This window comes from Ruditapes philippinarum, unplaced genomic scaffold (assembly GCF_026571515.1).
Source record: "Ruditapes philippinarum isolate M1 unplaced genomic scaffold, ASM2657151v2 ctg6982_1_1_1_1, whole genome shotgun sequence".
Classification (NCBI taxonomy): Eukaryota; Metazoa; Mollusca; class Bivalvia; order Venerida; family Veneridae; genus Ruditapes; species Ruditapes philippinarum.
In genome coordinates this window covers 50,610-66,482 of record NW_026864829.1, presented here as the reverse complement: position 1 = coordinate 66,482, position 15,873 = coordinate 50,610, and the positions used below count along the sequence as shown (strand labels likewise).

At 33.6% G+C, this 15,873-nt stretch overlaps 1 protein-coding gene across 1 annotated transcript; it reads right to left on the bottom strand.

The window, feature by feature from the left end:
* Nucleotides 1-269: 269 nt before the first annotated feature.
* Nucleotides 270-5,817, bottom strand: LOC132726961 (potassium voltage-gated channel protein egl-36-like; the record flags this gene model as incomplete). The annotated part of the gene is made up of 3 exons (XM_060712377.1): nt 5,525-5,817; nt 3,442-3,607; nt 270-680 (listed from the first exon to the last, which is right to left on the bottom strand). Coding segments are annotated over exons 1-3 (870 nt in total), but the record flags the coding sequence as incomplete, so codon positions are not given.
* Between the last annotated feature and the right edge of the window lie 10,056 nt (nt 5,818-15,873).

Genomic DNA, 15,873 nt, shown 5'->3' with positions numbered 1-15,873 from the left:
CCGTAGCGTAAGTGAGGGTATGTATAGTATAAAAATCAAATGAAGATACCGCGCCAATTAACGCCGTTGTTGTCTGCAATATTGATTACCGACAAAAAATAATATATCATACGAGGACATGAATACAAACGTAAAATTGTGTCAACAGTAAAAAAGATGTTTGAAACGGATTCCATTATGACGAGAATAAACAGTCGTGTTTTCATATCGGGCACTTGCACATTTTTCAGTTCAACAAATATCTGAGGAATTGGTACGCCAGCCTTTACCAAATGCACTCTTGATGATGATTTGTTATAATTATCGGTATTGTTTGCATCAAATGTGTCATTAATCATAACGGGTCTTCTACGCGAGTTAAATCCGTTTTCTTCATCTTCATTGAAGATTTCACGTATGACTTTAAATACGTATACTTTAAAATCACTTTCAGGATTAGTTTCGTTATCAGATTGAAGGGAAAAACTGTCTGAAACAGTTTCATTTGGCATCGGTAGAAATTCGTCGTCACACTTCTCCTCAAGATAAGGCTTCATCATCTCATAGCCTTCTATGTCAGATGATTTCATGTACTCCAGACGCTCGCAGTTGGTCATCGCGCGTTGGAAACCTGGATCCGTGCTGTATGCCAACGTGAATATTGAAAGCAATATCATCAGTAGCGTCAAACCGAAGTATATCTGTAGAAATAAAGTTTTCTTTGTCTATATCATGTGATATTTATTTACTAAGTATTTATAATACGAAACTATTCTAAATACTCTAGAATTTGAAGAAATATAATGTAATATACCGCTTACAATGTTCCAAAATTGAAAATTGAATCCAGTTGACAATGTTGAAAAAATGTTTGAATTGTTGACTGAAGTGTCATATGAAAGAAGCATTTATGTCTTTTGAAAATGCTCAAATCAAAATACAATCGTTGATATTTTTTCTATTATACTTTCATATACTGCTCTCGAGGCAATGTCCGTTTTATTATAGATCATTTTGAAAAAAAAAACAAATCCAGAATTGATCTACTAACATGATATCATTGTTTCAAATGTAATATTAAGATACTTTTACGTCTATTATTTTTGTGTTTTTATTTCATTTTCACACATGTATACAATGTAGAGCTTCTGTAAACAATCTCAACACAAATATCATGATTAGTGCCTCAAACCGATACTACATTAATTATTTTCCAAAAGTACTTCGTCGTTTATAACTTTAAAAGTAACATTTATATAAACAAAGAAATAAAAATTACAAGAGCTTTTGACGCTGTCTTTCTCCAGCCTATATGTTTTTGAAACATAACTTTTTTAAGATTAGAATAGATCAATTCCCATATTTTAACTGTTTTATCATTCAGCAAACCTAACTGTAATATTATGCCAAAAGAACATTATAAAATTTTGATTTTATATAACCACAAAATGGTCAAATCAAACCATGGCATGGGTGGGATTTAGAGAAAAGTAAATATGATAACAAACATTTGTCAATGATAAAATTTAAAACATTGAAATAAATCCTAAAGAATTACATAACAAAAGAAGAATTAACAGTACTTCCCAACAAGAAAGAGATGACAGCAATTATGTTCATTAGTCAAATGAGAAACCTTAGATGAAACTTAACAAAATGAGACTTTGTGTGGAGATAAGATGTTGTTACACCTGTGTATTATTGTGATATACAAGGATGGACACGTGTCCTCTAAGACTGAGTGAATGTACAGAGAGACTGTGTACGACCGCAGATTTTTTAAATCAAACTCACTTGTGTGCGTAATTTTATTTTAGAAATACGATTTATATACGATACAAGGTTAGCTTTTAAAAAAAGCTAGTAGCGACTCGCTTCGTAATTTTATTCCAGGGGTGTGTTTAAATGTAAAAATGACAGTTTTATACCTGAAGAGACTTCAGCGAACATCAAAATAAAAGTGACATATAAAGTTACGGAAGCCAGTTCTTTCAGTTTAACAAAGGGGAATATGAGTATATATGAAGATGCATGTAAACAGATAGAATGAAGTCCCTATGTCTATGCACATTTACTATATGGCCTGTTGACCTTGACCAAAAATGTTAGATAGGTAGAATTCATAAAGATGTCTCTTTATACAAAGTTAAGTTGTAATATGTTATTTAGTATTGGAATGAGTGACAGACACAAGTCCTATACAGGAATATATTACTGAAGAACTCTCTTGGGTGTGGGCGAATTTAGATTCATGTGGCATGATTATTTGATTTGTACAAGTTCTCAAGTCTCGTAAATCCCGGTCAAAATAGACCGGGAGAGACCGGAAGCGACCGGACCGGAGAATAGTATATCCCAGTAAATACATACACAAAATACCGGACAGGATAAAATTATCTGAAAAAAAGAAAAAGAAAATATGCACAGAACCAGATGTACACTTATGTTAATTAACCAATTAATTGTTAGTTATTTAACTTACTACAGAGAAAACAGGTGAAATCGCTAAATCAAAAGTCAGTGTAAATATGATTTATTGAAAACTGGGACTTATGTCCCAGTTGAAAAGAATTCATGAAAACAAATATTTTATCATCATTATCATCTTTGCGCTCAAAGCAAAAATTGTTCCTTTTTAAAAATGGCGTGAAAATTGAAGGTTTTTTGCCGCTATGTAAGATCAAATTTGATTGGCTTAATTATTTTGGATGCCAGCCCAGACAGATAAATTTTGTAGAAAGCTGGAAGCCAAGCTTAGATTAAATTTTTGGATGGATTCGGAGTTTTAGGTTGTTTCTAAGTAAAATTCTAACGTAATACCGGCTCGCCGTGGCGAGCCGGCATTAGTGTTATTTATAAAATTAATGAATAAATGTAGGTAGATCATTATATAAAAGAAAGGATCGGTTTAATAAGATATGTCATTTAACTATGAGAAAAAAGTTTCTTGATAGCTTCAGTCTATAAAATGATCTTTTGAGACATTTTTATATTTTGTTTTAAAAGATTAATAGTTGTTTTGAAGACAATTTTAATTCTTTAAGTTTAAGCAAAATTATGAAAATAATAGTATTGGGAGGAAACTCGTGCAATAAGATTTTTTTTTATTATTTGTTTTTGTTTTTAATATCCTTAAATTTTTTATAGCCTTGGGATGAACTGAGTCTTTGAATTTACAGGTTTTACTTTATAAGCAGCTTAGTGCATAATTATTCGTTTTCCAAAGTTTTGCTGATTATTGGCGTAGTCATTTACTCAGTTTATATTGATAATTATGTATAATATTATCACAACGCATGCAACGACGGACTTGTTATTCATCGTATTTCAAATAAAAGTCTTTTAATAATTAACTTCATTATTAAGCAAAGCGTTATCTTATCTTTACCATATTTAGTTACCTTAAACAATTTATGTATTTATGATACACATAGATATACATGTAGAACAAATGTCACGTACTTTTCCCAAAAGAGAAGGTTTTGTGTAATCGACAATCTCCCACATTTTAGCGCGTATTCTTCTCATACATCTGTACGAGTCGAGTGGCGATTCACTCCAAGATCTATCTTCAGAGACTTGTTTGAATTGCCTCAGTGTATCCTGTTCATCAATAAAACTCTGTAGTCTGCAAAGAAATGAACATCAATTACAATAATAATGAATGATACAACATGGGTTGTACTGGAGCGGGCCAAGCTACGTGAAAATGGCGTGTTTCATATTTACGTATGTTCTACTGATTGAAAGCAATAACAACAAGACAGCAAAAATTGATATAAAATTGAATTATGTGCAATATCTTTCCATATTACGAGTATTTTTGCTTGCCAAACAGTTTTCAATCAAACTGAGTTTGCAGTTTTCATCTTATTTTGTTGCGAATAATGCTTCCGATAGATGACTTTTATTCCAGATCTTTATACTTCACAACAGCAGTTGTCGAGTGCTGTGTGGCAGCTGTAATATGAACTTCACTTCAATGTTGTAACATTTTTCTGGTTCTTCGGGATCATTGATTATGCACAGCACTTTTAGGTGTTGAAAATTGAGTACGGCTCAGGCCGTTGCAAGCGGGCGTGAGGGATGTTGCATTTTTTATTATCCTTCCTGTACAGACTCAATCAAACCTTGTCTGCAGTTTTCGTGTAATTTTGTTGACTGTGATTAATGCTTACGAGGGGCACATTTTTTCTAGATTCATCTTTTACCAGATTCTTATAAATAATTCGCAGAGAAGACTTTTAATTTTCTTTTATTAGCGAATTTATTTTCAAAACAAAATTATTCTTATATATTGTAGATAAAAAATTCAATTTGAAAGTGTTTTTTCCTAATTCTCCAAAGAATGACAATTTAAACAGTTGCAAAAAATGCCTCCAGAACTTGTTTTGGATTTGGAACCATGTTAATATATTTTTTGTTTTAATAAATCTGAATTCACCTGACTGAGCAGTCGGGCGGGTTGTATAGTCAGAGTTTACAATAGTATGGAATTGAATTGAATTGCTTTACATTGCTTTTACATATTGTTATCGATATCACATGAACATAGAATATCATATTCTTTTAGAGAAAAAAGAACAAACAGTTTTTCTAATGTTATATTTGCTTTTACCTAGAATCTATATTTTTCTGAAATTTAAGCCTTTAAAATAACGTCATAATGATTTTTTATATTCAACGAATTTTATTGCCATGGAGACCGCCATCTAACTTCGATAAGAGAGACTTTTATCAATAGATTATTTTTTATTACACACTTTTATATTATGGTTACCTTTTGCTATGTATGAAACACGGAAACAAAAACTGAATCTATTAATTCTTATTCATCCTTATTTTCTAGAAAGGAATACATTGAATAGGCAGAAAAAGTGCCTTTTTGGTATTGTTACTAAAAATGGTTTACTTGTTATTATTCGGAGAAACTTGTCTATAGTCATGCACTAATATTAATAACTATAACAAATAATCAAGTTAATAATGATTCCAGAGTGGGAAATTCTCAAGTTTTCACAGTTTTTTACAAGTTAAAGTTATAAATGGCGTAAACATTTTTTTATTAAAAAAAACTTTTTAAAGTTGGTATCATGTCAAAATTTGAATGAAAATCTTTAGCCGTATAACTTTTGCTTCATTTGACAATTCAAACAATGTTGATTTGTATCGAAGGCTACATTTATATTTGTATTTCATTTATAAATCATTTTATATTACATTTGTTATCTTCAGGTTCTGTTAAATGTTCAAAATCAACAAACACAACATTATAAAACACATGTTTGACAATCACCCTTGCAGAAATTGAACTTGTTTTTAAGAAAGGAAAAAGATCATTCTCGTGAAACGCTGACAGAAAGATTGAAAATTGACAACTTCGACAAATAATTTAGACATTAGAAGTAACCTTGGCTCAATAATCGCAATATTGACATAAAAACAAAACAAAATAAAATAGCACAAGGTCTTTGGCAGAATGGATCTGAACCATCTAAAGTGAGAAAATAATGCATAGCCCCTTTTACATCGCATATCAACTCACCTGTTGTAACAGCAATCTGAAACTACATCCGGTGTGATTTCCCAGTATTCCAACTCTTTCATGAACGCTCCCGGGCATGACGTCGTCGGAATATGCAGTTCACCAGTTTGATAAAACCCAAGAATTGCGGCAAAACTTTCAGCTGGTCTATTTATTACGATGCACTCAGACTTAGAAACGGACGAACCCGTTTTATACATTCTCCTCAATCGCGATGATGGTCCATTTTCAATAATTTCCCTAGGAACAGCATACATTTGTCCAAAAACATCGATTTTAATCCTGTCGTCCATTATTTGAATATGCGTTTCCTTTTTGCTATTTTTCTGAATTTTGCTGTTTCAGCGAACCTTATCAATATTACGTAGAAAATGAAATTACTTGACTTTATATATATGTACCCCAGCGATTTGCGGAAAGCTTCATCTGTTTCCAATAAGACAGTTTCATATTTGTTACATATTTAGTTACATAAACAGTCAGGTTTAAGAATTGTTGCTAGGAAACGATTCAGTCACAAACTCATATTCGTTTACCGGGATTATATTATCCTTACATTTGACATTGTAGATCGTAAAAAAGCATGACAGTTTGTAAACACTAGCGATAATTGTGTAAAGAATAGGAACACATACAATCTTTTTTCTCTGTCTAACTTTTATAAACATTATTATTTTCATTTAAAAAGAGTTTCCTTGCATTGATAACATGATAACAATAATAATAATCTCCACTTGATTTTTTTGTTAACAGGAATGAAGAATTGATTCCCCATTACTGACGGCTAGATTTTTATGATATGGTACAGAAAGCTCTTACATTTAAAATATGCAATTTCAACTTCAAGGTAAGTCGACAATTCATAAACACAAAGTCCTCCGGGACATGATCAGAACCGTCAGCATTGCAACATGATTAACGGATTCATGTTGTAATATTAGTTATATTTTTAAAACTTTATGATCTAATATCATTATCAGACACCATAAAATACGAAATGGCATTTCTAAAAAAACTAGTAATGGTTCAAAAACATCCGCAAGAATACCTTAAGGACCATTGTTTCATTAAAAAACAAAATGCGTAATAACATAAACGAAGGCAAACATTTATCAGTCCATCAACTAGAAAGTTATATCAAATCGGTTATGTCTGAAACATAAACTTAAAATAACAAAATCGGAAACATCAAAATCCAAACCTCATATGATAATTATACATGGATGCCGGGCATCAATACTTGAAATTATAAAGTAAACACAACATATTTTTGTAGATCAAGTGTGCTTAACTATTAAAGAATATTATATTATAATAATCGTTAACTGTGAATGTTATTTGTTGTGATTTTTAATCTGGTTCTTACGCCGATTTTAACATAATTATGTTTGGTCACATCTTGACGGCCAGCCAACCTAACCGGCTTTTATTGTCAGCTTAAAGTTAATTTCTTATCTTTGCATGCGAACGACTATGAATCACACATGATTTCTGAATCAACGATAATAGACAAATGACCATTTAGACTCAATATTAAAGATCCAAAAACATAAAGCATATATCTATTGTGCACCAGAACATAAATCAAATTAGGAAAATGTACTTATCAACGCGTTTTATTGCAAAGCTGAATAAGGCAGATGATCGAATGAGTTGTCGAAAATATCGTCTTTTTATTGCGTTTCCATTGGTTATTATCTGATAATCATTTGTTAAATTTTGTATGCCAATAATATCAATTTTAACTTATTCTACTATTTACAAATTTTTCAGACATATTGAGTTCCAGGGACAGATGTAATAAAAAACAACAGACCGGTACGAAAAACAAACGTAACTGTTGTTTTCCGTTCAAAATCATTAAAATGGTATAAACAGACAGGTAAATTAGGTCAAGTGATTAAATGGTATTCTTGCTTGCTGAATGGCTTCCTATAATGCATACATTTTCATTCACTTTTATATAATCTATTATTATTTTATGACTTCGAAGCTGAACACAAACAATCATCAAATTTCACATTTTATTGAAACAATAAACACCCAGCATTACTTATGAGGTTCATTTATAACATCACTAATATACAGTATTAATCATTTAATAAATGAAATTGTAATGGCAGAAAATGGCCGCGAATTAAAAGCAAGCAAGCAAGGAGAAAGCCTTTGTCTTACTTTAGAGCCTGATGAGGGACGAGCGGACAAGCGCAGGTAATTTATAATCTAAGAGATATTAATACCCAAAGATTGCCTAGTACACTCGTGAAACAAGGAATTACCAGCCACTTCCATGGGCAAAACCCTGTTCACACTCACTGTCAACCGAGTGACAAACTAACCGCCAGCAAAAACTTTAAACCACACAAGTTTACCAACACACTGATTTACTCGGCACTATACACTATTGCCCATTACTTCATGCAACACGACCACTTAACCGAGCCATACGCTGTTAAAGTTACACACTTTTGTACGCAATCAAAACAAACTGACTGAAAGGCTGAACGGACATAATGGCGTACATGGACAAAACGGCTTTAGCGTACTTTGCGGTATAATAAATGACATGCTGGCGGTTGTATACACACGCGAAAAATCAAAACTTGATTTATCACAGGCAATTTCTAGTATGAAAATTTCAAAATTATAAACAAGAGATAATTCACTACCCAGGAGAAAAAACCTTGGTGTAGCGATTACCCCTTATCTGTATGCCCAAAGGAACAAAACTATTTAACAAATGACGAATTTAGTTAAACTCGCTTCTTAAGTATTTACCTGCGCTTGTCCAACCCGTCCCTTTGAATTTTTGCCGCCACGATAAATTTTATGCAAAAGAAAATTTATTCCCCCGAAAATTCAAACGACGTATCAGCAACTTATTCAATTATATGACCATTGTATTAAGTTTTAAATGTACTTCAATATGACATCCTTAATGGCATCAATGTAAAAAGCTAACCCTATATTTGATAAATGAACTCCGTCCGCCCTGAAGAAACCAGGTGTTTTATAATCAATATCTACCGAAATTACTTCAGATTTGGGGTGACGACGAACTTGCTGCCTACCCCAGCGATTTATTCGTTTTCTGCTTTCTTCAATTTTATGTATTGATACTTCGGAATTCCATGAAAGACGTTGGAGAATGTCTATCCAAATAATTACGGAATCCGGAAAAGCTTCACTTAAGTACTTAATTTCGGCAACAATAATAAATCTTAATTTTCTCAAAGTTTTAGACAACAAATCATTACCTCCGAGATGAATTAATATAACATCAGGTGGCTTGCTAAGAATGACGTTACATTCCACAGAACGGCGTAAGTCATTCCCCGTATGCCCCACCATCCAATTGATTTACCGTCAAGTTTAAAGGGATATTTAGGCAAAATAATGACAAAAAATATTAAAATGATCTTATCAACTCAATTCACTTTAAAGTGGCATTTCTTAAAGTTTCAGCATGAATTTCTGTTTAAATCATATATATTTTTGGTTTTAAGCGTAAATGTATCTATGTATGTTGAACAAAATTTAGACGCCAATAGAATCACTGAATAGTTCTAAAACAAGTCAGGTGACTTGTACAAACCTTTGAAGTGACAATAACAGATATTGTGGATATTGTATGATTGAAACAAGTCTAAGTCATTCATCTCACATGTTCTTTAACGTTAACAGAGTTCATTGTGACATCTATTGTGAAATCCTAGCGCTCTAACCTGACCCACGCGGGTCAAGTTAGGAAACCACTATTTTATTATTTATATGGAGAAAAGTTTTGTTCCTTTGACCGTCTAATATATTCATTTTGAGGACATTTACAGAATAATAAATGAAGAAATCAAAAATAAGAAATGAAAATTTTGCCTGTGTCTCCCTTTAAGGTTAGGGGTTCCTAATTCATTGGCTCTTACACCGGCCCAGTATGGGATGGAATCTCCCAGGATCCAAATATCTAAAGCATAAATTAAGTCAAGGTAACAAGTACATGTATTTCAATTCTAGCATAAATTTCGTTCTTATAAATGCTGATATCAATAATTCAAACAAATTTATACGCGTATATAAGTTTTATAGGCATCTGATGACCAACGACCCATTTTTTGAATTAAACAGGACGGCATACCCATACTTGCTAGGTCCGTTGCACGGCCAATCCGGAAGCTATGTGAAGTATACTTTCCCCGGTTGAAACCGGCACGGACAATACATTTATCCAATAGAAATGAAAATTGATGTCTTAGCACCGGTTTGCCATCAGCATGGCAAAGCAAAGAACCCTCGATATCCGGGCTCACATTAATGTAGCTAATCAAGGCCGTAACCGGACATGCGTTTTTATCTTGTTCAAGTGCGAGTTTCAACACTGTTGCTTTACTGCATTGATTTGTTTTGTGCCTATTTAATGACACTGAAACGAAATGACCGTCCGGTGAAATGTATATATCACCGCGATTAATATTGTAATTTGGACCGTATGCATAACAAGCCACTAATTCACTAATTCTGAACAGACCAAAATATTCCAAAAGCCACAATGATTTAAATAACTTAATCTCGTACTGATTATAACATACTCTGTGAAGTTCATTTAATATGCCTAACAAAACGTGTTTGGTGATAGGCGCTCTATTATCAACTGTTTTCCTAACCCGAAAACAACCATCAAGCAATTTAGCTATCAAAAAGTTACTTGTGACTGGTGGCCATTCGTTTACCCTATGAAAATAATCCAAGCCTGCAATATAAGTTTTGATAGGTTTCGGAGAGAGGCCTTTATTGAAACAGTATGCAATAAACAAGACTAACTGCTGTTGAGTTGCCGGTCAATGCTCCTCAAACTTGTACATGGATCTAAATTTAGAAAAGAAACTAACGGCCGTATTATAAGTTTGAAATGTGTTGAATGCCAAACTATTTTGCATAAGACCTATTGTTGTTCGTTGAAGATATTCCAAAGTGATTGTGGGACTACCACTGGGCACAGATCCGCCTCGGGAGCCAATTCTCTGAACTTCGTTGCCTGAAATCGAGACAATGCATCGCAAATTTCATTACGCGAACCAGGAATATGTTTTGCTTTCAACAAGATATTAAATTTCAAACATTTTAGCGTAAGCGCTCGCACAATGCACATAACTAACTCAGATTTCGATGTTAACGTATTTAATATGTGCACCACCGCTTCATTGTCACAATAAAATTTAATTTTCTTATTCATTAATTCTTTACCCCAGATATTTATGGCAATCCAGATAGGAAACAGCTCGAGAACCGTTATATTGCTTGTAATATTTCTTTCATGCCAAGCTTTGGGCCATTTAGCCTGACACCAGTGATTACAATAAAAAATTCCGAAGCCACAACCCAAGCCACCTGCGCTATCTGTATATTGTATCATAGTTTGGAGACCTTTCTGTTGAAAATGTGTCAAGGTTAAATCGTTTACATATACATGCACAGTGCGTTAACTGGAGTGCGGGTATTAGTTACCCGCACTCCAGAGCATCCCCATTGATTGGCTTATTTTTGCTGGGGTTTACATATTGTGACGACAGAGAAAGGGAAAGCGACAGAAATGTCATATTCAGATGTTCGTTCATTGGTTCATTTTTGCCGGGGTTTCATATTGTGACAACAGGGAACGTGCTTTTATGTTTGACTATGATACAAAAGAGAAAGAACACCAAAACACTCGGCAATCTGATTAATACTCGTGGGCTACGCCCCCTCGTACAAATCAGATAGCCTCGTGTTTCGGTGCTCTTTCTATTACTAATTGAACTTCCTCGTTCGAAACCCAAAATCGGTCATGGAAAGCTGATATGCCGTTATGATTTTCAAAAAAATAGCCACATACGTAAGTCGCGCTTAATGCCTGTATTTACTCTAAGGCGATGAAATGACTTCGATACGCCACATGTAGCATTAATAAGTCGTCTGCAAAAAGGTCTGCCGGCAGGTATAGCACGGCAGCAAAAGTTTAAAGAACCTATAAGGGACTGTATTTCTCGTAACGACGCTTTTTTCTTGTTTAAAATCTCCCTTACTTTTGTTATTACTTCCGTTATTTTTTCAATAGGAATTCGTATCTGCATTTTATCCGTATCAAGTTCGATACCCAAGAAAACCATAATTTTATTCGGACATTCGGTTTTTTTCGTCTGCTAGGGGAACGTTTAAATCATCCATACAAGTTTTGAATATGTCCATAGCAGCGCGACATAATGTAAATGACCTATCTGCGCCAAGAAAATCATCAAGATAATGAATTAACCCACCAGACGTTAACCTCTGCTTAACGACATACTCCAAAAAAGTTGAAAACTTTTCGAACGTCTTGCAACTAACAGATGCCCGAAAGGTAATGCTTTATCTATGTAGTATAAACTTTTGAATTTCAATCCTAATACTTCAAAATCTTCGGGCCTAATTGGTAACAATCGAAAAGCATTTTTAAGATCCATTTTAAACAAGTAGCAGTGCCTTCCTAAATTTTGAATCATTGCCACTGCTTCATCAAAATTCGTATATGACACAGAACAAAATTTTTTGTCTATATAATCATTAACTGATTCTTCTTCTGGGAATGAAAGATGGTGTATAAGTCTGAACTCCCCTTTTATTTTCTACGGAACTAAGCCTATAGGTGAAATGATTAAATTTGGCATTGGTTTATCTACAAAAGGCCCGGCCATACGACGGGCGTTTATTTCTTTATTAATTTTGGCTTGTACTACATTAGGATTTGATAAAGCCGAGCGTAAATTCTTACATTCCCTGCCTTATCTCGGCCCCGAATAATGCATATTAAAACCAAAAAGAAAACCGTTCAATAAAACTTTAGCATCCTTATGCTTATATCCCGTTACCAAACGGCGAAGAGCACTCAAGTTTATCGGGGTAACCGCTAGATTAATTAAATCTAGATTTTCTGCATCTTTGATATTTTCATTTTTTGAATGAACCCCTGGCATTACCACGGGAAACATTTCGCCCTCTGAATTTTGAGAATCGGAAATTCCTTCCCCGAAAATTGTTAGTATAATTACCAGAGAATTCTTGACGTTGCATATTACTCGGACAATTCACGGCGGCGTGAAAAGCGCTACACTTCGAGCATATGTGAGGGAATTTATACATTGGCCAATTACACCTGCCCTCATTGAATTGATTACATGATGGAGCACGAGGTGCTCGTGTATTGTCAACTGGGAAAGGAGAATTCGGCCTAGTTTGGACACATCTCCACCATAGGTCATTATTAATACGTGCTCATCATATTCTCGCCATGCCAAGTCGCCTTGCCTGGCCGCGCATTCCCTTATAACCCACATGTAATGAAAAATCTCGTATATTTTATTGAGGTTAGAAGCAGTGTAAATTGAAGCGTACACGATGAAGGCATCGGTCCATTTTTCAATGGTGTATATCTTATCTTTACACGGCCTCGCCTGCGTTTCAATTTTTCCGTCTACTGACAAACGAAGTCTGCTACCTTTATCATAGATATCGGACAACTCAATCGAGCCTTTTAACAACAGGGCTAAATTTACATACTCGCCACGTGCTATCTGCTGTTTGAGAGCGGGCGGCACGTGCGCAGCGATATCGTCGTCTGCTAATTGAACACATTCAGGTAACACGCTCGGTATTAAAGAACTGGAATGCGGGTTTAAATTGTATTGTGCAAGAGCGTGACGTGGCGCACGTGGGGGATTAGCAACTACCTGCGCACGATCTGTTTCTGACAATTGACTTGTTGTTTGTTGAAAAACACCACCACACCCCTCATTAATATTTTGTTGGCTAACAGCATTACTTGAATTAGCCGAATCACCAGAAGCGGGCAATATACCCGAACCTCTTATTATTTCTTCAAAATCTATTACATTAGAACGTAAAGAACGACGTGAAGGTGAAGAACTGTTGCCTGGATCAGGCTGTAAAAGCCGAGATTCACACTCTCCCTCATCAGAAGGTCTTGCTTTCCTTTTCCTTCCTCTGCGTTTAGGAGGCATGATGCGCAATATAAATTGGTGATTGAAACTGATTTTATCAAGCGATGTTTACAGCACAAGTTCTCAAGTACAATGCTGACGGAAACGGATGTGTCGGTGATATATAGCGTAACCGAGGAAATCCGCATAATTTACCGCCAATGCTGTATACAAATCACGTGAACTTCGTGCGCAAAAATAAAATCAATTATTTGCTATTGAAATAATTCGTCTTATCTTAATTTGATAATTCATTCCTTTATTGGAATATCATTTCATATATGATGTATTTTTTGTCTATTTTTCATTTTTACTTAGATATGAATGATCCATAAAATTTCATAACATACCAGCCTTAACCTATTTACATAGTCATGTATATTTATTAACATTTATATATGAATTGGTATGAAAATGATATATAAACTCGTATATACATGTATATTTGTCAATAAATTCAATTTGAACACTGTTATACATAAGTCTAAACTATTAGCAATATTAAAATAAAGGATCGCTCTATTTCAAAAAAATAAATGTACACGAATCTATCTGAATTTTCTATTTTTAAATTATTCACAATAGCGGTCTCTGATTTTCAAATTCTCAATAGTTACGTGTGTACGTGTATAGGATTTTCGGTAGCCATTATCGTATCTGATTGTCTTCGGAAAATAAAATCTTATACATGTAAGCTTCACGACTGCCTTATGTTTAATACAAGAAATAAAGAAATGTAAAAGTAAACTGCGACTTATTCGATATAATGTTTCTGAATGCAAGCCGGAAAGTCTTTGCACACCAGGAATGTGGTAAATTTCACTACCATTTAATATGTCCTTAACATTTATAAACTATGTCACATGATAGATTGAGGGTTAATTAGCAATAATTGACTTAAATTTACGCTTCATTTATTTGTTTTCTCATCGTCAATCTTATTTTAAAAAGCTTTTCAGGGTGGATATTTTCCGAATCCGGCTGGATAAATGCCATCCGGCCGAAAAACTTAAATACTCATCTGATTATTTATCGGATCATTAAATAAGGATGAATATGTATTCTACAGACTAAATAATAGACCATAAAAATGACCGTTTAGCAGCATTGTTGCAACATTATAAGGAGTGACATGTCATGTAAATATTCAGTTTTAATATTTTAGAGTGTTCAAGTGTACTACATATATATGGTAGACTTTTCAATTCTGTTTCCATTCGCCTTTCGCCAATGCTATTTCACAATGTTACATTTGTTTTAACTTTTCACGCAATGTTACATTTTTAGCTTTGTAACAATGTCAGATATTTGCGTTATGGTTTATCAAGAGAAAGTGCACATAAGTAGTTAAGGCAAAGATTTGAAAATGCAACCATACGATTAATAAAAATATGACATGCAAAAAAGCGTTAATTTAGAAATGTGACAACATGCATATACGACAATGTTGGAATTTGTCGTGATTCACCTTTTTCGCGTTGTTACATTTTCACTTTTTCATATTCTTGCATAATAATATTTTTGCTTTATTACATATACATTTTTTTCATTCAAGTTGTACAAGCGGAAGTGCACAAAAGAAGTTAAGTCGAGAGCTTACAAAATATGATAACATTTAATTTGATAATCAATGGTAACTTGTTATTCGTGTATATAGCTGTCAATAAGCGATTTTGATTCATTTTCCTTACTTGGTTAAACTAACTTTTTATATAAAAAACCCTGTTAATAGTACAAAATTTGTTCGGATCCGGGAGATTAATTTCAGTGTAAAACAAGAACAAAAATTAAAAAAAATCGTCCGGAATTCGGAAAAGACAGGTTCCGGATACGAAAGGTTTAATTTATACTATTAGAAATACAACAAAAAAAATGGGACTGGACACATCGTTCGGATTAGAAAGGATCCCGGATTAGAAGGGCTCGGATTAGCAAGGCTCCACTTATTTTCTTAAACGATAATTATTATCTATGTGAGTTGTGCATTGTAAGTCAGCCGTTTACAGGCAAAATTGCTTCACTCCTCCGTATTGCATAAAGGATGTATTTCATAGATGACAAATTATATTTATTTGTCTTCAAATAAAGTTCTTTCTTTCATGTTTCAGAAGTTTAACCTGAGTCAATACCTTTGAATTACAAACTAAGTAACAAATATGTAATTTAATACGTACTCTATAGCGTTGGTCCGAATCATTAGAAAAATAACAACAACAACAATAACACAACAAAAATATTTTTGTTAGTTATTATATTCTATACAACAAAAATATACCAATAAAAGCATCAACAATTTAAAAATGGGATTAATTACATTTGCAAAGTATTATTTGTATAACTTAT